This window comes from Corvus hawaiiensis, chromosome 4 (genome assembly GCF_020740725.1).
Source record: "Corvus hawaiiensis isolate bCorHaw1 chromosome 4, bCorHaw1.pri.cur, whole genome shotgun sequence".
In the NCBI taxonomy this organism is placed as follows: Eukaryota; Metazoa; Chordata; class Aves; order Passeriformes; family Corvidae; genus Corvus; species Corvus hawaiiensis.
Window position 1 is genome coordinate 46549949 of NC_063216.1, and position 24573 is coordinate 46574521.

Genomic DNA, 24573 nt, shown 5'->3' on the forward strand with positions numbered 1-24573 from the left:
GATTTAGCAGCCCCAGATTAGCCACATTTCTATCTCTGATTGTAACCTTGTGTGTAAACTGATTTTGTTCAGAATAACTTTGACTTAGCCGTAAAATAAGCTTTATGATATGTGTGACAAATTATAAAATGGTCTTCCCAGTAGGTCTGAAATTAATTTTTGACATATTCTTGTAGTAGCTTTCAGGAAAAAAACCCATTTAAATAGCTGAGAAAACTGAGTGAAATTCATCTTAAATGTGTGAGTATTGACAAATAAACCTGTTACATTCACCTTGGTGCTGTTTGCTGGGGGTGCTGGAGTGTTACTGTAATGTCTGTCTCAGAAAAGATTGTAGGCAGGTAAAAAACCCAATTAAAATATATGTTGCAGTGAGTTATTAGGTACTCAGCAGTTCTGTGTCAAAGTTGTGAAGGATTTTATGCATTTTCCACCTTTAGCACATTTATATTCTCTACTCATGACTCTGGTAACAATATCCATGTTAATCCCACTTCTTTGCAATCAAAAACTCACTGCCAAAAGCCTGACCATTTCAATGAGCGTCTCACTCACCTCCAGAGGAGTGCCGGGCTCAGTGATTTGTCTCTCCATGAACGTAATTCATTCAAATAAATGTAATTCACTATTTTATGTTGTTTGGTCAGTGTTTATAGATGTCAGTGTACACTACTGAAAAGGCACATGGCAGATATTAAGGGAGGAATCGATGTACTTCACGGAGATGAGAACAGGCAGGGTTTGGTTTTGGTTTATCCACGGTGCTGCACTCAGTGCAGCTGTTATTGATTTTCATCCCGCAAGTATTTGACCTCCTTTGTACAGCATAACTTGTCTATATTTTACAGCTGAATTTTTTTTGCCTTGTGCTTCACATTCATATTCCATTACTATGCTAATTGAAAAAAAATCAATGCAGTTTGTTAATTAAGAAAAGGGAAATCCTCAACCTCCAGTCTGAATCACTAAGCTGCTCTCACGTGTCTGCAGTCACCACTGTGTCCTGACCCTGCTGGCAGATGGCAGTGACACAACTGGGGATCACAGAATCATAGAGTCATTTAGGTCAGAAAAGACCTTTCAGATCATCAAGTCCATTGTTAATTCAGCAGTGCCACGTGCACCCCCAAACCATGTCTCCAAGTGCCACATTTATATGGCTTTTAAGCACCTCTAGGGATGGTGACAGCCACTTCCCTGGACAGCCTGTTCCAGAGCTTGACAGCCTTCTCAGTGAAGGAATCTTTCCTAACATCCAATCTAAGCCTCCTGTGATGCAACTTGAGGCCATTTCCTCTTGGCTTATCACTTGTTATGTGGGAGAAGAGACAGTCATGGGGCACACTGTACTTGGGCAGTTGTGGGGCAGAGGCTCAAGTGACTGCTGAGTTACAGTAAAAAGTGTATTCCTGCATTTTTAATTTGCATATATGTATTGAGAAAGGTAAGAGAAAACCTGCTGACCTGACCAATTCAGCCAGACCCAGACTATGTCATTTAACTCTAATCCCTCAGTCAGCATCAAATTTTGCATGTCTCCTTCCAGCCCTCGGGCCTGCCAGCTCTTACTGTAGCTCTTACTGCTGTGTAACAAGGTAAGGGAATACAGAGCTCTTCTCTCTCTTGATTCCAGCTTAGTGCCACCACACAAGTTTTGTTCTCACATCTGGCGGGGATGGTGCATCAGGCAGGCTGCTCTGAGGCCTCCCATTTTCTGTTTTCCTTTCCACTGGTTTTGGCCTTGCTGATCAGTGGGATGGCTGGATGAGGGAAACCAAAACCCTGTGCCAGGGCTACAGCCCTGCTGGGGCCAGGGGGAGGACTGCCAGGAAAGGGCTGAGGGGTGGCAGGACCTGGGGCTGAGGCCAAGGCAGCTGCAGTCCAGGTGAGCTGCAGCACTGCAGTGGAGAGTGAGTGACACCTCTGAGCCATAAGGGCTCCCTGGCAGGAAAAACATGCTCAGGCTGGGTCTGCTGGAGACCCAGCAGAGACTGGTGCTGCCAGCTGAGTGATCTGCAAACGCCCTTGTGGGAAATGCAAAGACAGGGAGTAGCTGCAGTTACAGTGGCATGTCTGAATGAGTGGTTGGTTTGTTTGTTTTCTAAACAATAATTGAGCTGATTCAGCTAACTGGGTTTTAGGATGCTAAACTGTTGATCTGTTCGAGCTTTCATATATTATGGTGGGAGTTTTTTTTAAGAGGCAAGCCCATGGAAAAAGCAATATTCTTATGTACAAGAATGGTATCTTCACCCTGTACTATCTCTAGTTAATACTTTTCTGGTTTCAGTTGTTCCCCATGCATCAGTCTATCCAGACTAACATCAAGGCTTGTCCCATGGGGTAGCAGTGACTGAACAGAGCAACTGTGGATCCTTCTGGTCAGGGTAACTCCACGTGAGCCACAGAGCAAGAAACAAACTGCGTGTCTCTGCCAAGGAGAACTTAAAACCTGGGTGGATCCTCTGTGGTTTCCTTATGCTGTCTGAGGAGGCATTTGAGCAGGCCAGGGCAATGCCACATCCTGGAGCCGCATGTGGCTTGAAACAATGATTTGCAGCAGTGGCCTGAGAGCTAAACACTCTACTGCCACTGCTACTCTTTTTCTGCTCAGCCAATACACTTTTCTCAGCAAAACAGCTCATCAGCCTTTTGCTTTTTGAGCACCAGTAGAGTCAGCAGTTCCTCCACCACCTGCCAAAAGCTTTGGCTGTCTCCAAGAGAGCTGGGCTCCTTTCCACTACAAAAACTGAAGGAAGCTAGGAAGTCAGCACAGTGCAACACTGAAACTTGATATTATAAAACAAGAGGAGACTCCTCTTCTTGTGTTTTCTTATTTATTTTAAAACAGATTAAAAGCCACCACATAAGCCCCTCCCCTCACCAGTGAATGATCTGACTGTGGAAATTGGGTTATGCATCCTCTGGGCTGTGCAGGACCTTGAATGAAGAATGACCTTTGCTGTCCCCTCCTGTGTGCCTTAGTCAGCTTTTGTGCAGTAGGGGACAAGAAGAAATACTCAAAGTAGGTCACTGGACGCTGCAGCGCAAAGGCTGCTGCCATGGGCTGATGGATGAGCAGTTGCATTACGGCAGCTTCTCAGCAAGAGGAGTGACAGCCCTGCTCTGAGCTGGGGTGGCTGCTGGGCGCCTTCCCCCACACCACCCCACACTGCCTGACACAGAATCATAGCATGGTTTGGGTTGGAAAGCACCATCCCCCACCATAGGCAGGGACACCTTCCACCTTAGGAAGATTGATTAAAGCTCCATCCAGCCTGGCCTTGAGCTCTTCCAGGAACGGGGCATTTGTCTTCTTCAGGCACGTGGTCGTCCTCAACAACAACCAGGGATGACTGGTTTGGGTTTTTTCAGCAAGGATTGAGAACACATTTCCAAACAGCTCTTCTCCTCCTAAATATTTATGTAGGACAGCATGGCGAGCCTATTTGGGCAGCTGTAGTCCAAGCCCAGGAATTGTCCTTGATAGCATCTGATCCATGTATGGCAGAACATCTCTCATGCAGCTGTCAGCCTGACAATCACAGACTCCCTGGTCCCTGGAGCCAGCTGTGAGGGTGTGTATCGCCACCATTTCTCAGACATAAGGTCACTGAATATAACCCTTAACTGTGGCACTACTCCCACCCCCTCCCAGCCTGATACCATCTCTTCTTTTGTTCCAAGAAATATCCCCATTTTAAGAAATGTCCCTTTTTTTATTCTTTTCACTCTATTTTTAAAATATGTAAGCTGGAGTGTTTTATTCACCCCATTTTTCCTGCAGGAAGTAGGAGGTGGGGTGGCAGGGTGTTTGGCCAAGTGGGCAGCCAGGGGTTTCCTCAGCCAGTGGGAGAAGGATTGACTGCTCTTGATGGGTGCTCAGGCAGAACTGTGTGAAGTTGGTGGCTCTTTTTGACGAGTCTTCAGGTACAGAGGGACTTTAAGTTAGGCAGTTTCCAAGAACAAATGCTTCTTCAGGCCAAGAGGGTGACAGCACTTGAGGCAGCGTGGGGTGTGGGTAGCTGGGGGAGGCTGGTGTGCTGGATGCTCCCTTATGTGGGAAGTAGATTGTCAATCCATGTTGAAAGATATGGTGGTTTACCCAGCAAAACTACATACAGAGACAGAACTATCTTCTTTATTATAAAGATACACTATGAGGAACAAACTTGAATGTATACTGAAGCTTGTAATGGTACATGCCAAAAATGTACAGTACTATACATAAAAGTGCATTGTCACAACAGATTAACAGTACATTTCTCTTCCAGAATTGTGGATTTTCCATGTTTTATTTGATCTTCAAGAGTGGAAGGAATGCAATGGGAATGCAGCCATACACGAACAGGAAATGATGCAATGGAAATGCAACAGTACAAGAGCAAAGCTAAAGCTCCTCTAAAATTTAAAGGCACTTTCACATGTACATACTACAGATGTACATTGACACAAGTAGGTAACAGTCAACAAGCAGGAAGCTACCAGTACTGCAATTCATCAAACTTGACAGTAAAGGACAATACTGATTGGATTAGGTGTGCAGGAGTTACCCTTTAGTATGCCTGAAGATGTAGCAGTCTTTCCTGTTACATATCCACTTACTATGCTTTAAGGTATCTATAATAACCATCAAACTACACATTAACTGTGTGAATGCACTAAGAGGATGCATTCACTAAATGCACTGTTTCTAATATTTTCTTTTGCTAAACAATTTCTAATATAAGCATTATGGAGTCCAGTACAGTTATTTAAACATACAAAATTCCCTATGCAATTTAAAGATACAGGTATCCATCTCAATTGTGCCAGGTGGGTTAATTTAAAAACGCTAGACAAAACTGTATGTAAATGAAAGCTGAAATTCCAGTTTTGTTCCATTGAATCAAGTAAACTGGGGAACTACTTGTAAATGTCTCTGGTCCCAAACAAGTGAGCAGACCCTACAGACCAGCACTGGTCAGCAGCTGGGGCTGGCCTGGCTTAGGCTCTGGCCCTGGCATTAGGACCAGGCAGTACAGTTGACTAGGATGGAGGTTTGCTGACCCATGCTGCACAGCCCACTGTGGTCGATCAAGACCTTGCCTCTAGCCTAGATGTGTGTGAAGTCTGTGACTGGATTGAAAAGGGTTTGCAAATACCAGCAATAGTTCGGGGCTCAGAGGCAGTTCATGGGGTACTTCTCACACCTGGAGCTTTGCATTGCATCACCCGTCTAGAAGGTGTCAACCAGAGCGGGAATAAAATGCTCCTAAATAACAACAGGAAATTACTCCTGTCACCTCAGCAATTACGTCTATCCAATTTTGTCACTACTCTTCTCCTCCCAAACTCGATTGTTTATGTATAGTGAGTTGTACAATTTCAAGCTTTCCAAGAGTGAGATCTTACAGAATATGTGGAAAGACAGATCTTAATTACAGCCAGTTGTACTTCTGTAGGTGGACCACAAGTGATTTTTTCCCCCATTTTACTCATTGAAGCTTCTTTTATGGATTGGATGTTTGAAAATATGTTCACAGAAATAATATTATGGCTTACTGTTGCAGTGTGCAAAACAGCTGTAGGTTTAGTTCACGCCTAACGAAGTTTAACAACAGAGCACTAAGCAAAGTTGACAGTCGCCACTTGCACAGACATAAGAAAGGTACTGATTTCTGTCATTAAAAAAAAGGGGAAGTGGAGGAGAAAGGGGTTATGGAAAACTTTAGTCAGCTTGAATCTAGGCAGTAGAAACTCAGCTGCCTGTCCTGTGAGTGACCCCTGCACCACTGGCAGGGGGTAGTCCCTCTTCAGAGTCCCTGTCTTGCTGCCGTCAGCACAACTGAGCGTTTGCGCTGTGCAAGGCAGTCAGCACGGCTGGGTCAGCTCGAAACTTGGGCTACTGCAACCCATATCACATCCTTATCTGGACACTGAGCAGTAAAGTCAACGGGATACTTCTCTGAATTACTGTGTAGTTGATCCCTTTAATTGCCCCTCACGCTGCCTAATGGACCAACAGGTTCACACACTCCCCAGAGCCTGGCTTGCTTAACTGTGAACTTCAAACAAATTTAGCTTTTGTAAAAAATGTGGTACCAGGGAATGAAGGTCTAGCTTCATGGGAAGAGGTACACTATTACAGAGGGCTGTAAAAGGAGTTTCTAGATACTATCCTGGAGATGTGCTTTAGCTGTGTCCTGGAATGCTGCTTCGTATCAGTGAGAGCAATGTGACCTCCAGCTCCATCCAGAGCTTGCCTCTAGTGAGACTGCCAACAAGAAAGCTAAAACTTGGTGCCAATTGTGAGTTGTGAGGGCTTGGTGAATTTCTTTTTTTTGTGTGTCTTAAATTTAAGAAATGTGGCCTGAGATGACTTAGACATTCCACACGCACACACTTAATCCTCACATGCTAGATTTCAGTTCTTACTAACCTGCTTGAGATTTGGTTTGGTGACCCAGAAATGAGGGGCTCCGTGTCCCCTGAACCCCCTCCCGCCCCTTAGTTTTGTGCAGGATCTGTTTTTATATAGCTACAGTAAGACTGTGAAGTATGTTACAACGTGGCAAGCTGTTTGTGATCTGTGTTGATTTTATTACAAATGGTGCAGCATCAAGTTTTCAAGTAAGTCTATGTTTTTGTTTTTTTTAAACTATGCACAATTGTCCAGTTTTTCGTTTAATCGAAACCATACAAAATACAAATGCCCACGTTAATGTAGCTACTTTCAGACAATACATTCAAAAACACTGAAAAACAAAGCCTCTCCAGTTACAAACATGACCAAATTATGTTATGGAGCCCTGACTTCTATTGTTAATCCATCCCTTTCCCTAGCATACCCCAGCTGGGCACTGTGGGTGGCTGAGCTGCCTACATTGTGCAAGATTTGTCGGCTGGACCCTGGGAAGGAGGGGAAGGCCCTATGCTAGGATTTGTTTTTGGAAGAACAATAGGTTTTGGCCTAAGAGCAGGAGGTTTCAGCTGCACTCCCATTCTAGGGGCCACCATGGGCTTGAAAGTACTCATGGTGTCACTGGAAGAACTAGTGCTACGGCGGATCTGAGGCTCGGAGCTCCTTAAAACAACGCTGTGGAGAGGGCTGAGTGATTCTGTCGAGGTGGCAGGGGTGGGGGTGTTTTTCATTTGCTCCAAGGTGTCCAACACGACATCAGGGGCGTGTTTGGCCGAGCTCTGCCGCTCCAGCTCACGGAGCTCATTCAGTGCTGTGTTCATCGTCTCCTCGATGTCCTGGGTCAGAGCACAGAGAGAGCAGCATGTCATTCATGTTGCTACTGAATGCAAAGCACCAGAGGAACAAGGGGATGGGGAAGGAAATAAATGAATTAATTTCATCCTCTAACAATTATGATACTGCTAAAATCAATTTCCACCAGACTTATTACAATTGACAACATAGCAGCTTTGGGTGGTCATTACAAACATTTAACCTTGTTCACATGAGACAATCAGAAAAAGGTGTTACACCAAAATCTGCAAGCCATTTTATGAAGTGATTGTCAGGGCAATTGATATTTGCTTAGCAGTGTTTGAGTGGTGAAGATTTCTGTCATCGCTTGGGTACTGACAACTGTAAAGATTTTAGTCCATTTGCTCACTCTTAGCTAACTGCTCCTCTCATCTAAGTCTCAGGTGTTCAGGGTCTGTATTCCCTCACACAGATTATAAAACCTAGTTTTCTAAGGAAATAAAGTTGGTGTGTCTATCAACTCTTCTGTCCTCTTGTTTCACTGAGTTAAATCTTCAACAGGAAAAACCTGTAAGATATTGTTCAGCATGCACACCTAAGAAAACCAATTCTCATTTATTTCTGGCCTGAAGGCTAAAAGAATGCACCAAGATACTAGCTTACTTCTTTTCAGAGGTATTGAGATACAACTAAGCTTAAAATATCTGGTGTTCCCTGCCTGCTCACACTGACTTTCACATAGTTTAATCAAAGTTTGGGTTCTCTCACTGCCAAATGATCACCAGTCTGGGCATAAAAAAGAGATACCTTAAGCCAAACAGTGCTGTTCCAGGAAAGTAAATGAATAGCTTAGAATAAAATAAAACAGTAAAAACACCTGCACTTTCTAACCCCAATACATGGGTACATAAGCATGTCAGTCCCTTCTATTCCTCACTGGAAGCAGAGTTTGAAAGTAAGCATTACCAGTACATTAAATTTTAAAACTTGAGTGCCAGAGTTATTGTAAAATGCATTTGCAATCATAGAGCACCCTCAGGGTGCCCCTACTAATCATGTTATCCTACCTAGACAAAATGAGTTCTGAAGATAGAGGTATCTCTTTACTCAAGAGCTGTTACCAGCTCAGTACAACAGATCAATCTGATGATCAGAGTGCTTCCTATTCCACTCTTTTCACCCCTTCACTGCTAGGAATAAGACTGGTGACTGTTCACACAGGCGTAAGATGGCCCGCAATTTATGCAGCTGCAATGTCTTGCACATCAGGTTCTACCACATGCATCAAATCAACACACAGTATGAACTGTATGAAAACTATAAAATCCACAAGACCTTGGACTGTAAATCTCTGCTTGGAATGGCATTGGTCACTACTAGTCAGTCAGACCACTTTTCTGCTTACCATAATACTGAGAAATAATTGAACACTAATTACATGCAAGTCAGAATAGGCCAGCCTTCAACAGAGCACAGCGATCTATGTAGCTGTTGTAATACTGTCCTAGTGCTCTGTATGGCAGAGGCAATTTCATTACAGTATAATGGGAAATAATTTGTTTTTATTGCTTCTGCAACGTTTACTCCCCTTTGTGTTTCTTTTACTCAGGATTGCTTAATGCATCTTCTTTCACACATACTCTGTTTGGAAAGCCAAGCAGGATATTCCCGTGCACACACCTTCCCACCAGTGCATGTGCTCTGTGCTATGCTATTCAATGAGATTTGCTCCTCAGAAAATCAGACAGTGCCATAAATAAAAAAGACACAAACCTGAGCTATTGACTCTGGGTCCAGTGGTTTATGGTCATTGAAACCTGTGTACTGACCAGAAGATGTAGACCTTCTAATGGGAGGGCTATCAATCTTCTTCAGTGAATCGTGCCTGCTGATGTTAGTGAGGCTGCCGTGGCCAGGCCTGCGCCGCCGTTCTGGGCTGTCGGCGTTGAGGTTGCGATTCTGAAGGAGGGCTCTGGGACTGCAGTGAGTTGCCAGGCTGGGGGAGCCCAGCTCCATGGCTGAGTTGGAGAGAGGGTGAGGTGGGTGTACCGGGCAGTGGCTGTCACTGCTCCTGCCTGGGCGCCTCAAGGGAGGTGGAGGTTCCGATCTCTTTCTTTGCCTGCACCAGTGAAGAAATGGTTGTAGAACAAGTTGTAGTGACCCAGCATGAGCATGTGGAGGAGTAATTACTGCGTTAGCTGAGCTGTGAGCAGAACTACTGAAAACATGTTATGCTGAAGCTTACCTTCCTAAATACACATCTGAGTGACGGTCAGTAGGAGAGTTCATGTCCTTTGATGATGACTTGTCCTCAGTTATGGGTCCGCTGCTGGCCTCACTGTCTGCTTTTTGGCTCAATGTATCTGAGAAAGTATCATCCCTGCACAGAACACCGGTAGTGAGATGAGAAGTCAGTGAGTGAAGTGTGACAGAGCACCTTGGCACTCTCAGAGTTTAATCCCCTTAAGGAAAGCAGGCATGTTATAATGCGCTACAGCCCTTGCACATCTCCCAAAATTGTTTATAATCCTTCTGTTTACTGAGCTCTTTACACTTGAGTGTATGTAACCTTTCTGTAAAGAACTTTGTCATCCTTGGCAAAGCACATGCTTAATACTGTAAAACAAGAGTTCAGGGCTGCATTTCCCCAGCTTTTGCTATTCTGAAGTTAAAAGTCAGTAACTGCTACAAAGAGACAGTCAAATTAAAATAGGTGAAGCAGTATCTGTCTCTTAATGTACTCGGAATGCATCCATAGAAGTAGCTTAGCCTAGTAGTAGTTTTTGATGGAGCTGTCAATTTGGGGCAGTAAAGACAGGTATCCTGCATACAAGGCAGATGTTTAATCCATCTGACCCTTCAAACCACTGACCCATTTGAGAAATACCGCTAAGCGCTTCAGACTTTACACCCAAGAACCCATTCACACCAGACACTGCTTACATATCCTGCACCACTATGTACTGGTGAGGGACAAGGCCATCAATTCCATTGTGCCTTCCTTCCCACCAGTCTTCAGATGCTCGGTGATAGAGCAGAAGGGAAGCTCCTTTCTTGAAAGAGAGTTCTCGTGCAGATCTTCCAACATAGTCAAACTTGGCAATAGCTTCTATGGGCTCGCACTCTGGGTGGGAAGAACAACAAATATCAGATTCCATAAGGTTCATTTTGGTTTCATAAACCCCATCTTTTGCATTTTCTCAGCGCTCACTCTGACAGAGATCAGCCGAACAAAGGCAGACTTCAGGCAGTAGTTACAATGTGTCCCTTACAAAGAAACATAATCAATCTGTGCCCCAGGTGTGAAACATCTGGGTTGCTTCAGGAACTGCAGAAAACAACAGCATACTCAAATATTCCAACAACTGCCTTCGGGAGAGAGGCCTCTGCCTCCTGCTGGAAGGGCTCCTGCATGGCTGGAGAGTGGGATGGAGGCCAGGCAATGAAGACTTCCAAAAAGAAAATAAACAAACTCAGATGAATAATCAAAGGCCCAAGGAACCAGCGTGATAAGGGAAAAGTAAAGAGGAGTGAGTGCTTTTAACATCTGCAGTAGTAAAGGAAGGAAGACAAGATTAGCCTGTGCATGAGTAGGGATACCCTGCCTAACTGGGCCATGGGATTTCTGTCTTTTATGTGACGAGCATGCAGACCTACTGAAACCTAGTGTTTTACGCAGCACTGAAGCCCCGTGCTTTAATCCACTTCCTTAATGCCCTTTTGGAGCGAGACACATGACTCCAGACCACAGGGACAGTCCCTGTGTGGCCTCAAGTTGCTTAAAGCCGCTCTGCCTGCTCCAAAATCCTGAGCTGCCCTGGTTTCTGCAGGGGAGGCCGGTGTTTTCTGAAGCCAGACACTGGCTACAGCAGTCCTGGCTAATGCTCTGGTAAATTCAGCTTTACGCCTGGCAATGGGCTCCACCCCGTAACCTGCACTGGGATGGAGAACTACTGATGTCAGCAAAGGGGCCCTGCAGGTATGGCCAAAGCTGTGCCCGGGCATCCAGCAAACAGCTGTGATTTTAACCACCTCTTATTTCTTCTGCATAAAACCAAAAGCACCTGAGCTCCAACAGATTAAACTTTGTCATCAAAGTCTCAAAATATAAAGAAAAAACTGTGAAGTACAGGTCTTAAAATCACATACTTTGATGATTCCAGTAACTCAAGAGTCGCTGAAATTACTAATTTCTTTACATAATTAGAGCAATATTTAGATGGAAATTAACATCTGGGCTAATGACTAGCTTAGCAACTTTCTGTCTGGTGCAAATTAGAATTGCTGAGGTTGTAATTCCCCAAAGAACCAGGCTGGTAATGAAAGCCACTGTCCCTTTATGACAACATTTTGCACAGGAATGACTTTTTAAAATTAACTTCATTCTACAGTATGAAAACATAATGATAGCACCTTTACTGAGGTTGTAGTTTGCAGCTCATTTTTTTAATAACTTGCCCAACCTGCAGAAGGCTGCTGCTTCTGCAGTCACGTTAAGAGTTCCTGTCAGTGACAAACTGCAGCGTGTTTAGAAGCCACTAACTCAGAAACTTTACAGAGATGGAATACAGTGATATGGGGAATTCACTGTCACAAACACAAAAGTAACGTATGGTGGTAGACATTATTTCAATTATATAAATACAAATAAGAACCTAGCAATAACAGTATTCATTCCTGAAAATGCATCCCTACTGGATGGCTGTAGAGGACCCTATTATCTTTTTTTCTCTTTTCTCTGTCTTCCTCCTCTCTTTCTCTCTTTTCCTTTGTCTCGCAGCTCCTGCTCTGGACCATTGACACAGCAGCACAAATGCAGGATCTAAGGACTGGTGTTATTTTTTGTTTTCTTCCCTTGCCTTGCCTGGGCAAAGCACAGCTATCATATTCTATCCCATACTCTGCCTTAACGTTTGTTGTGGGAGGGAAGAGCTTGTGAGCCAGCACCTTTGAATATCAGATGTACTGTGGCTTGTGAGTCAGCACCTTTGGTTGTGCGCTGTGGGAGTTGAGAACTTACTGAAGTGTACTGTACAAAATTAAGGACTTGTTCATCTCCACTCTTGTGGAAGTCTGTTGTAAGAAATTTAAGGGTGTGTTAGCCAATACCTTTTGAGTCTAAATATAGGGGTGGTGGCCAAAGTTATGGTGACTGTACAATAAAATGTAAGAGTTTCCTGACACGTGTCCAATGTCTTTGTTCAGCCTGATGAGAATTTATAACAAACATCACGGCCCCTATGAATGTCTCGCTCACCTCACCAGCATTCCCTTGTGCGTGAGGGTGAAGGGTTTCTTGGTTTCATGTTTTTAAGCAAAGAAAAGTTGACATAGAAAGAAACATTCTGGAAAACCTCTAATGGTGGTGTGATATTCTGGTATGTTACCCTGTCGTCATTTCTAGATATTCTGTCTACAGTCTCGCTCTAACAGAAAATGCAGATGCCACAAAGCTGATGTCTTTTCCTGGTCTTAAAATCAAGAATCAAACATGGTTAGAAGGGAAAAAGGGATTTCACCTCTGTATTTATTTTAAGGATCCTTAGGTGCACCACGTCCAGGTGGAATGCGCCGAAATGCACCCCGCAGTGCACACATACAATCGATTTGGTATATCATTATAGGTCCTACTAATTAGCAGATCTATCAAACAGTCCCCAATGAGAGGCTTGAATGAGCCCCCCTCCCCAAGGAACCTTCCCCTGGATGGTTCTATCTTAGTTTACAGAATGTGTTCTGGAGAGGACCTTGGGGTCTGGGGCATTCTGATCCCTAACTATGAGGCTTCTAAGATGTTTAGTCTCCTAGCTTAACAAAGTAAGTCTAAGAATGTAGGCTAAAGCCCACTAAGAATACAAAAGCTATAAAAAGATATATAAAAGGGGTATAAAAGGCAAAAAATCATCATGGCATCAAAGTGACTATAAGGCACAGAAAGACACTACTGCCAAATGAAAAGAAGTAAAACCAAACATGCCTGTTTATCTTGCAGTGCCTTCAAGAGGGCAAGTATGAAATCAAACAGCAATAATGTAACACCGACAAAAACCCACAGTTCTTACATGTATCATATGCATTGCTTGTGGAGTTTGTTGTAAGAAGGAATTCCTGGAACCAGGTAGGATTGAAAATGAGCAGACATTTGTATGAACACTCTGTTCTCAGACTGCAGCTAATTTATGGGTTATGGTAGAGTTGGTCAAGAATTCAGAAATAAGATCTCCCAGGCTTCAGAGAGCCAGTCACTCACTAACACGTAATACTTTAAAATGTAAAAAAAAAAAGTTAATCAAACAAAAAAATTCTACAGTAAGTCATAACATCCCAAATTTCCTGCACATATTTTCCTTAGACATTCTCCACAGTTAATTGGTAATGCTCATGAGTACTGGGTTGAGGGATAAACTGATTAGCTATGGAATTTCCTGTTTCTCTGCTAACTTCAACAGACCACATAGTAACCCACAACTGACTAGACAGGTATTTTTATTTACAAATTAGTGGACTAAACTAGAAATAGTTCTATCTCACTCAGTGGAATTATGCTAATCTAAGTGTGGTGCGCTATGGGAATCTGTTCACTGTATCCTTCTACCACCTGCAAGACTCACATAGTCCCTCAGAGGTCTGAATGATGATGTCCCACTGGAACCAGCTGTATGAATTGTTAATGTACCCATAATGGATGTGACTTTTGAGACATGTACATTAGATTGCCTGGGCAACAAATCCCACCTCCTCAGGGAGGAGTGCGCAGTAGATTTCACACAGATTTTGTAAAAAGGACAAAAAATAAGTTCAGACAGGTATTCCTATAGTGAAAAGGGTGGGTTCTTTTCTTTATACACAGATAACTTTCTACAGTGAAAGGGGTGTTTTCTTTATACAGAGAGACAACTTTCCTACAGCAAACAGCACTGAGACTGTACTTAAATAGTAATTCACCTTGTTACAGGTCAAGCTTTAATAGTGAAAACCAAAGTACCATGACAGTTACTACTAGAAATAAATGCATTTTGGAAAGTTAAGCCATTTAATATCAAGGTTACTGAATGACAGACGAGTATTTCCAAAAAGCTAAGGCAATGAAAGCTAAATTTGGGATCTGTAACTCAAATTCTTTGTGGAACTGAATGTCTAACAGTAGAATTGACAGCTTGGAAGGAAGTGTAATTGCACTGCTCTGTCCATACCTGCGGGTATTCACCTAAAGTAGAGAGAAGTATTTGATGACATACAGGATCTCACCAACTATCATCCCTAGTGAATCAGGCAATGCTAATGGAAGTGAAAAATTAGGACAAACTGAAGAACTGTGGGAAAAACTTCTGCTGCTCAGGAGAGCAGAAAGGCCAGAAGAAATGTAAGCGCTAGTTTTAGTTTTGGGACCAGAGTGCAGAGGTAGACCTAACCTCCCTACAGAGGTGATGGCACTGAATTGGCACTGGGCTGCCCTCTGTGCCTCAGGGCACAAGGAGCTAAGGAAAGGAGGGGACACCATCCCCTGCACTTTTTCTACAGGAGTTGCTGTTGCTCTGCTCTGTACTTCCTCAGTTTTCCCAGGGGTACCCTGTCTGTTGAGAATAAAGCATGTCCTTGAACTCCCCAGGAAGATGCTATCTCCCTATTTCTTTATCTTCTTCTGCATCCCATCAATGAGCGGTTTTGAATAGAGTGGTTTTGCAATTTCAAAGTCCTGTCCTCAGGACAGCAGTTCTCTGATTTGGAAGAGCAAAAGCACAAAGTGTTGCAAAGTGTTGACAAAACAGAATTTGGCAAAGTGTCGATCACAGCATGCACTACTGAAGGGCAAGAAAATGACTATGTGTTGGGAGTACAACAACTTACAGTCTGACATGTCCCTATAAGTTTTGTTTTCAGCAGAAATACCATCTAAAGTTTTATCCTAAGTTTATGAGATATCTATGAAGAGTATGGTATTAATTTTATGTATGTTTTCCTAGCAGAACTCCATCTGTCTAACTTCCTCAGGAAATGTTTACTTCCTTTGCAAACAGATCTAGTCACCCTTTACCATATGACTCCAAGAAGAACAAAAAATCTCCATCAGTTTGAAGGTAAAGGAAATATGCTAACAGCTGTTTCAGTAAAACATGAACAATGTCCTTCGAATCTTTACTGCAGAGACCTTTTCAGGTAAAGGTCTGTCTGCAGCAAAATTACAGATAGATTTTTTTTGCGTCTCAGCTTGAGTACAAATGTTCTGAACTTACCAAATTAAATTTCATTTCCAGATTTAGGAGAAAGGAAAGACTTATATGTTTTCCTTATCAGGATACTTTCTGCACATCTAGAAAAGCCTGAAAACACCACAGTAAAATGCAGCTCCTTCTCTTTCCCGCTTCCCTTTTCAGTGATCAACTTAAATACATGAACACCAGTAAACTTAGGGGAAAAAAACCACAACAATTTATATGCTTAAAATAAAGCAGTTACAAAGTATTTATATGCTCATTTACATGTGCTAGTCTTTTTTCCCCCAATCTACTGCATTTTATCTCTGCAGACATAATTTAATTTTCAATTTTTAAAGTCTTGCTGTTTTCCAAATTGTAACGAAACATTTCTAGCACTACTGACACAGCCCCTACATTTTTTCTAGTAGGCACAGAGAGAGCCACTTGCAGTTTAACTTTATAGCAACAGTAAGTAAAAGAAATCCTTTTGGTTTTGACCGTAACCTCTGGATTATGTTTCAATGACCCTGTAATTCCTGTGGGGTAGGCTGCTTAGTCTTACATATATATACAACATTTTAGCATAAAACTAGTAAGATTTTCAACATGCAAAAAACCCCTTAGCACTTACAGAATCTGCTTCTTCCATGTCCTAACAGAGGGAACCATGTAAATACCACGTGTCTGATCAATACAGCAGCAATGCAGCACCTCCCTTTCTCTCTCTCCACATTCAGCTGGTAGTGATGCATCCAGCTTATAATCAATGAATCAATCATATTAAACCCCCAAAATACTCCAGACCCTTTAGTAGAAGGGGTTTCTTTTATCCATCACATGTCAATCAGTGACTCGCATGAAGTTCAATAAGCAAACTGAAAAAATCTCACCTATCCTCATTTCTGGTCTAAGTAATATTTTATAAAAGGAACTGTCCAGAGCACAAACACATGAATGTATGTGCAAAGAGAGAGTCAGTGCATTTAATTTAAAGTCTGTAACCTACATTAGAAACATGTGCTATTACAACAGAAAGCCATATCCATGGAAAAAAATGGGTTAGAGCTTGCAGGTTGGGAGTTGAAGACCAACAGTTTTTGTGTGCGATCCAGGCTTGTTAATCTTCAGCTTTGCAGCAGTGTTTACCTAGCTTACGATTATTTTTGTGCTAACAATTATTTCTCTGTAAACACAAATGTCCGCTTCCTTTTGGCACTGAATTAATTAAAAAGATGTGATGAGGCAACTAGAATTAAACTACTGGCTGATCTGGTGAACAAAAACGCATGTCTTGAGCAGTTAAATCTCTTAACAGAACTTTGTCCTGTTGACAGGTACTCTCTTCAGGGTTTGTCTTCCCCAGTGACACAGTCATAACACAAGTAATACTAGGACAGGAGTGTAAAACTGGTATAACAACACAGTGGTGGGATAGAGCCCATGATGATCAAGGCACAGATGCCACAGTCCTGCTCCTCTGGATCCTGCTTTCTTAGGCATGGCTTTGAAGTAACTGCTTTTGATGGCTGCTGAAAAGCTGCACTTCTCCATGTCCACTTGTGCCTTTGCCTCTCGGTTTGGTCATGTGACCCTGAAGTTGGCCCCAATATATTGAACTGGTGTGTCACCTGCACTTCACTTGTTCTCTAAATGAGAGACAGGCGGACTTCCTCAGCTTCCACTCTTGCTTCACACCTCCAATGGAAGAAGGAGTTCTTCTAAAGTATAGCTATACTGTCTTGGAAAAATAAAGTGCAATTATGAGTTTGGTCACACTGTTTAGAAGAGAAGTGCTGTAGAAAGATGGTGGGTTTAGCTGTACAGAGCTGGTCAAGAGGAGCCCATGCACAGCCTGTCTCATAGAGCTGTCGGTACTCCCTGCTGCACAGGCATGGCTATACACCCAGGCAGAAGATCAAGATTTCTCTCCTACCCTCAGTTTTCCCCCCTTCTGTAATGTCCGCCCACCCAAATGTCCCTTCTCTCCAAACAGCTGCATTGACAGACTCTGCCTGCCCCTCCTCACCTTGGCAAAGGCGAAGAGGCAGACAATCTGCCACTGACAGCTTGAGTACGTGACAAAGCCGATGGGTACAGCTAGAGTGGAACTATTGTTTACTTTGCTCTCGGTGCAATGGGACCAGTGCAGCCAGGTTTCCTATACGTACACCGTCCGGTTTCCCTTCCCTAAAGCAATTGTCCCAGCTCCTAAACAGTATCCCTTATGACACTCTTTAAAAAAAAAAATCCTTTTCTGCTGTAGCTCTTTTCCTCCCCTTTCCTCTGCTCTGTCAGTTCCTCTTCCTTCCTCCACACATCCTCTGAAATGGACAAGGGGAAGCTTTTGTTTCTACTGCTGCCAAGTCCACGTGTGCTGTTTGCTCTGTCTAGGTCGCCTGCTGGCCAGAGAGGCAGTGAGCTCACACTGCTGCTCTTCTCAGATTGTTATGACAGAATAACAGAGTGTTATTCTGAATCCTTCACCTCTAATGGGCTACTAACTCTCACGAAAATAGTAGTTATATAACAATTTTGAGAATTCTTTTCTATCTGTTAAATTTGCTTGAAACTTGGCAGAAGTTACTGTGAGGGACATCTGAAGGATGGTCAAACTGTCACAGTCGAATACACCTTTATGACCTGGATAAAAAGAATTAATATAATAGAGTTGCATCAATTTTTTTATGGATACCTCTCATACCCAGAAGTATATACGATCGATATTTACAGAAAATTACTACTGTTGAAAAGTTTCACCGTGGGGGATACACACACGTTTTTCAGTTGCTGTAAATCCTTTAGAGAGACTAGCTTTAAAATTCAAATAAAAATAGAGCCTGAATGGCAAATATTCTCTAGCTGCAATATTTAAAGGCACACTTTTGAAAAATTTAGTTTTTGTAGACAAAAGAGTCACTAAAAATGTAACATCATGTCAGAAGATAATATGTGCTGACTGAAATAGTTTCTCTCTTGCCCTTCCTGTGACTGGGCAAATCAGGAGAGAACAGGAAACAGCTGGTCAAACACAGATGAATCAAGAGTGCAAAAGCACACAAACAGAGATTAAAGATTTACTAGAGAACACCAGGACTGAAATCTCCTTATTTCAGATAAGACACAATTAGGAAAGGAAGAAGGCCTCCTGTGTGGAACACCTGTAGAACTCACCCCCATCAAAGGCATGGTAATGTAACAGACTCACCGTCTTCACTGGTGTGGGGCTCTGTACTGGCATCCTGGTCCACCTCGTCTAATGTACCATGTTCACTGTATGGGCTGTCACTGGAGGCAAGCAGAAGGTTGAGCAGAGAGAGGAACCACAAACATCAAAAATATGCCACCTCCATGAGATTATTTTAAATTATTTTTATAATGCTCCAAAGTTATGTGCAACATAATTATCCTAGTGTGCTATGGATACATCATTAATGAAGAAGCCTATATATGTTTCCTTGAAACAAAATTCAGATATTAAGAAGCCCTCAGAACATTTGAATCCTTTATAAATAAAAAGTGTGTGTGTGTTTGCTATCAAGGGAGTGTCCTGGTTTTGGCTGGGATAGAGTTAATTTTCTTCCTAGTAGCTGCTACAATGCTGTGTTTTGTATTTAGGAAGAGAATAATGTTGATAACATACTGATATTTTAGTTGTTCCTGAGCAGTGTTTACACTGAACACCTCACCCCACCTGCAAGCAGACTACGGGGCACAAGAAGCTGGAAGGAGACACAGCCAGGACAGCTGACCCCAAGCAACCAAATGGATATTCCAGACCACATGGTGTCATGCTGAGTATATAAACTTGGGACAATGCTGGTCAGGGGCTGCTGCCCAGGCCCTGGCTGGGTATCTGTCAGTGATGATGAGCAACTGCATTGTGCATCACTTGTTTTGCATATTCTAATTATGGTTATTTGCCCTTTCTTTTCTGTCCTATTAAACTGTCTTCATTTCAACCCTTGAACTTTACTTTTTTTTCCCAATTCTCTCCCCCATCCCACTGTGGGGGGAGTGAGCGAGTGGCTGTGTGGTGTTTAGCTACCTGCCCAGTTAAAGCACAACAAAGAAAAGAAGCAGGCATCATAAGGTGAAATTTGATAAGGTGGTTCACAGCCAAACAAACAATTTCCTACCTGTCTGTGTGCTCTGCACAGTACACCTGGAATTCTATCTCTGTCTGGCTGAACACAAAGCAGCTTCCTCCACAAAATGTTGTAGGAAACCTCATAATAATTGCCTTTGTTTCACTTTTTTATACTTAACACTTTATTGTGTGGACCTAAATGCTCTTCTCATTTATCTGCATACTTCTATTGTGCACAAAAGGAATTCCGTATCACAGCAGTTATCCAGATAACCGGCCTAATGATTTTGTTTAGGAGACAGAAGGATAATATTGTGACTTACCAATAGTCATCTCCAGCCATGCATTTTTCATACACTGGTCCATCAAGTTCTTTCACATCTGGAAAAATAGCCTCATGATGGATGATGATAGTTTTGATTATCTCATTCACATGTGCCTGGCAAGACACCTGGTCTTGTATGTCTGGAACAGGCATCAGGGTTGGCCCAAAACAAATGGCCAAGTTGTATGGATCCATCATGTTTTCATCACTGTACTGTGAAAGGCTGTTATAACAGAAAAATCAAGAAAAATTGACTTTTCCACTGTGACTAACTTTATTCTGAAAACTGTAGAAAACCTCTTTTAATCACAACTTAGAGATTTCCTGTTGTCATTGACAATTCCACATAAAGTAACGGAACAATAAAAAAGATTTCTTCACTATAAAGTGAGTTTATACCACATATTTATATGTATATGTATGTATTTCCACGCCACCACGTTGACTGTATGCTGACTTAATGGGCTAACATCAACTGCTGCTGCTTCTATGTCATCAGTACTCCAAGTGAGCTGGATGCGAAGTGGGGATACATTTCTCACTGGACCTTGGTGCATCTCTTTCAACAGCTGGCTATGTAACTTAAGCAGACCAAATTGTCTTCTGGAGGCAACTAAGTTCCTGGATCTGGCAAAGGCTCTTGTGACTTCTAGTTTCTGTTTTTACCATACAGCCTGAAATTCCTAAGCACCTTGCCTTCTGCCCACAAACTCCTACAATAGTTTCATTATGGAAGTGCCCAAACAAAAGGCTTTCATTGTTGTTATTAATCAACTTCTGCAAGCTCTCCTTTCTTCCAGAAAATGCAATGTTACTAGTTTTCAATTTTGAATGAGAAGTTGCTATCCATTCCCTTGTTTAAAAGCATTGACATTTTTGCTGGAAAAGCTGGCTTTTGAATGGTTCTGTGCGGGGCCAGTCAAACAGAACCTGAAGTGCTGGGATGCCCTCTACTATGTCGTCCTGCACTCTGAAGCAGCACAGGAGTTCTGATGTCTGGTTGTGTTCAAATACAACACCATATTCCCTCTAGAAAGGGAATTTTAGAGAGTGTTTTCCACGTACAAACAATACATATGCATAAGGCAAACCTTCTAAATGACTACCCTCATAACTAGCTTTTAAAATTGTGTTCGCCCCTTTCTTATGCCATGATTTATTATCCTGTCCCATGTGTTAATTGGAGACATCTTGTTCTTCTGATTTAACAGGTGGTTCAGACTTTATACGTGCAAAACTGTTAAAAAAGATTGTAACTATAATTGTGAAATGTGACATTCTGCTGATGGCTGTTAATATGCAGTGCTCCTCAGGGCTCAATAGCAGGGCTGGTACTGTTTAGCATCTCCATGAATGACCTAGACAAGGGGATGGAGTGCACAGTCAGCCAGCTTACAGATGACACCACGCTGGGAAGGGGGCAGTAAATGTGCCACCATTTAGAAGGACCTTGACAAGATGGAGGAATGGAGAAACAGGAATTCAATCAAGTTCAACAAGGATGAATGCAAAGTCCTGCTCATGGGATGGAAGTAATTCCACAGCATTTGGGGCTATATTAGTAATAGAAAAGCTAGCAGGTTAAGGGAATTAATTATTCCTTTTCCACCTGGTGCTCGTGAAGTTGCACATGCGGTTCTGTGGCTAGTTTTGAGAGACTGACAAACTGGTACAAGCCCATAAAAGGACTACTACTGAGATGGCTGGGAAGCTGAAGCATATGGGTTATAAACTAAAGCAGAGAGAACTGGGTTTGTTCAGCCTTGAGACAGGAAGGTTACTGGAGAATTTAGCTGCAATCTCCTACTATATATGAGATTACAAACAAGAGCAAGACAGACACAGGTACAAAGAGATGAGAGGCAATAGACGTAGCAAGGGATATTCCAATGAAAGCAGGAAAAGATTTCTTTACTGTAAGAGTGACCAAGTACTGGGACTGACTGCCTGGAGAGGCTGTGGAGTTGCTGACATTTGTTCTTGACTGGCCAAACCCTTGAGCAACTTGATGTAACTTTAGAGCTTTGAGCAGGAGGCTACACCAGGTTAGGTCTGCCATGAGACCTGATGACTTCATGTGGCCAAGCTGGCATAACTGCATATGCGAAAAGCAGGATGGGATTTGCAGGAAGTCAAATAAAGGGAATATTTTTCCTGTGGATGCACCAGGAGCAATTTGGAGGCAGTAAGGTATTTAGTCTGCTTTCCAAATTGCATTCCTGTGGAGAGCACAGATGCAGCTAACATGACCACATAACAAGTACTGGTCAATCTGTATGTCTCTGCAGAGGAGAAGCTGTGATGTAAGCCTTTAAGACATTTACATGGTGTCATTTTTGGGGGATGGATTCAGTTCCAAATGAGCAGTTATTTTCATAAAACTCTAGACCTCTGCCCCTCTCTTATATACTTCTTGAAAGTGGTTCAGAAATTGCTAGAAGAAAGGAAACAGGAACAGCTGTGACTACCGGCATGAACAAATAACCCGGCTGCAAAGACCCTGTTTCTATAGGAACAGACAGGCTGGATGAAATGGGGAAGGTCACAAAGACAGAATGAATCAGCAAAGGGCAAATTTAGTAAAAAAGAGGAAAAAGGTGATATGAAAGCAGATGTAACAGGAAAAACAGACAAACTGACAGTAGAAAGAGAAAAGTCAGAATCAGGGCAAAGTATACATAAGCAAAATTTTCTGTGAAACCATTGGGGTCAGCAAGACCAGAGAGGGCCATGAAGGACTGGAGGGAGAAAGAGAGTTCAATTGCCCAAGCTGTCTTTTATTTTAGCTTACAGAAATAAGTTTTTTCTGGGATGATGACGTGAACAGTGCTCTCCCTCTCACACAACCCTCCCTCCAGCCTGTGTTTTGCACTGCGAGAACCAAGCTACTCTCTATCAAAGCATACACAGCGGATGTGTGCTCTCTATACTCGTACCCCTGTTATCAGAAAACAGAAGCAGCAAGGTGAAGCCTCACCCTGCCAGTGCCTAGCATCAAATAGGTAGCTTGTAGTGCCTGTGTTGCTTGAATATACTGGGGTTTTATCCCATCAGAAGAAATCAGCTTGAGATAAGGAAAAAAAATGTATTTTTAAATTGCATAAACTAGTTTTAATGTAGCTACAGTTTGTATTTGTTATTTTTCTTACAGGTTTATTTTGTTGTCAGCTTTAATGCTATAGACTGCATTCCCCATTTCAGACAGCACTTTAATCCGTCTAGTTCAATTTTGGACTAATGGAATTTTAATTTGAATGGAATCCAGTGCTTTCATTCTATTTTCACTGTCGCTTAGAAGATCATCTTTTGTGTTAAATGGACTCTAAATGTAACTTCTACATAGAGTATGAGTAAACCTAGAGAACTTCAATACCAGCAAAGGAAGGCTGATAAAGGTACAGCACCTGGGCTAAGTATAAAGCACTTACTGATTGAGGAAGGCGAAGAGGTATCTCATCACTATAAGGACCGACCTGGGCAAAGTAAGGAGGAGTTTGCGGATGTGAAGAGCCCTCTCATAGAGATTGTCTATTCCTGCAAACAGAAGAAAGTGTTTTATGTTCCCTTGTTTATGATTGTCTAAAAGAGTATTTAGGCAATTTACTCAATTTACTCCAACCCTTTATTATCACATGCCTCTCTAGTCGGTATTGTCTAATTTTGGCCTATTAGAAAAATAAGATCTAGAAGTTCTTCTCCCCCTCATTAAAACCACACAGTTTAAAAGTAACAGTTTTTAAAGAAGATACAAATCTGTCTAAGTCAAATGCTGGCCACTTGCTGAGCTTGATAGCTCACAAAACCACAAAATCAGTACATAAATAACCTGAAGGAACCAAGGAAAGATGTTCGCCATTCATTTCAAATACAGGTGCATTCTCTTTATTTGAAAGTTCACATCAGATATATACTCCAATCATCGAGCTTCTCTAGTAAGTTTTCTTAATCAAATGTCCAGCTATAACTCTCTTACTGGCAAAATAGGAGAAAGGCCTTAAGGTTTTTTTGGTATGGAGCCAAGAAACACAAAGATTGCATTTTTCTCAAATGATTTTATAGCAGTCCACTGAAATTCTTCTGAAGTGGGAAAAAAAATCATCTGATAAAAGAACCAGTTCCTAATGTCTTGTAGCAGGGATGCACTATCTTCTATGTTGGTCAGAAAGACCATGTGGGTGCAAGTGGGGCAATGATGGGATAAAAGCTTGAACTTTTTCAGAATAAGCAGTATCTCAATTTTTAACTCAGTGTGTTTTCTGTGTAAATGACACAGTTGGAAACAACCTAAAATTTCAGTAAGGCTTTTTATGTCAGCCAAGAAAGTATGCTGCAATTAGCAACATCTAGGGGAAACCTTAGCAGATGAAGATGAGAAATCCTGTCCAGTGGCACTAAAGTGGATATTCAAAAATTTGGAAATCAGAAGCAGGAGCTGATTCCAATAGCTGAAAAGCCAATTGTACCACAAAACATGGTATTTATGAGTACACACAATTAAAATAATTACTTACATAAAAATGTGGTAAGTGTAAACAAAATTACTGATGTGTGTTACTTATGTGCTCTTTGGTATGGCTATTTCTACCAATCATTATTTATTTGTAGATGCAAAATGTGTGTTGACTTACATTTCTTAGAAGAACAACTGGTAACTGTTATTTTGGTAATAAAAACTAAGCATAAGCAGAGCATGTTGGCAGCAAGACTTTTGTTTACCACGTAGAAGTGTTACAGTTCACTAGGAAATGCCACTGTAGCAAAAGGG

General features: G+C 42.2%; 1 protein-coding gene across 2 annotated transcripts in view; it reads right to left on the minus strand.

Moving 5' to 3' along the window:
- Positions 1-4119: 4119 nt before the first annotated feature.
- The window catches only part of SRGAP1 (SLIT-ROBO Rho GTPase activating protein 1), a 146867-nt gene continuing 126413 nt past the window's right edge, over positions 4120-24573 (minus strand). For both annotated transcript variants that reach the window (XM_048300795.1, XM_048300796.1), the window contains exons 16-22: positions 23237-23342; positions 19807-20031; positions 18602-18681; positions 10142-10322; positions 9444-9578; positions 8972-9317; positions 4120-7239 (exon numbers count right to left, since the gene is read on the minus strand). In XM_048300795.1, coding sequence (XP_048156752.1) covers positions 6862-7239; positions 8972-9317; positions 9444-9578; positions 10142-10322; positions 18602-18681; positions 19807-20031; positions 23237-23342 — 1451 coding nt within the window. In that variant the 3' untranslated portion in view covers positions 4120-6861. The remainder of the gene's footprint in view (positions 7240-8971; positions 9318-9443; positions 9579-10141; positions 10323-18601; positions 18682-19806; positions 20032-23236; positions 23343-24573) is intronic.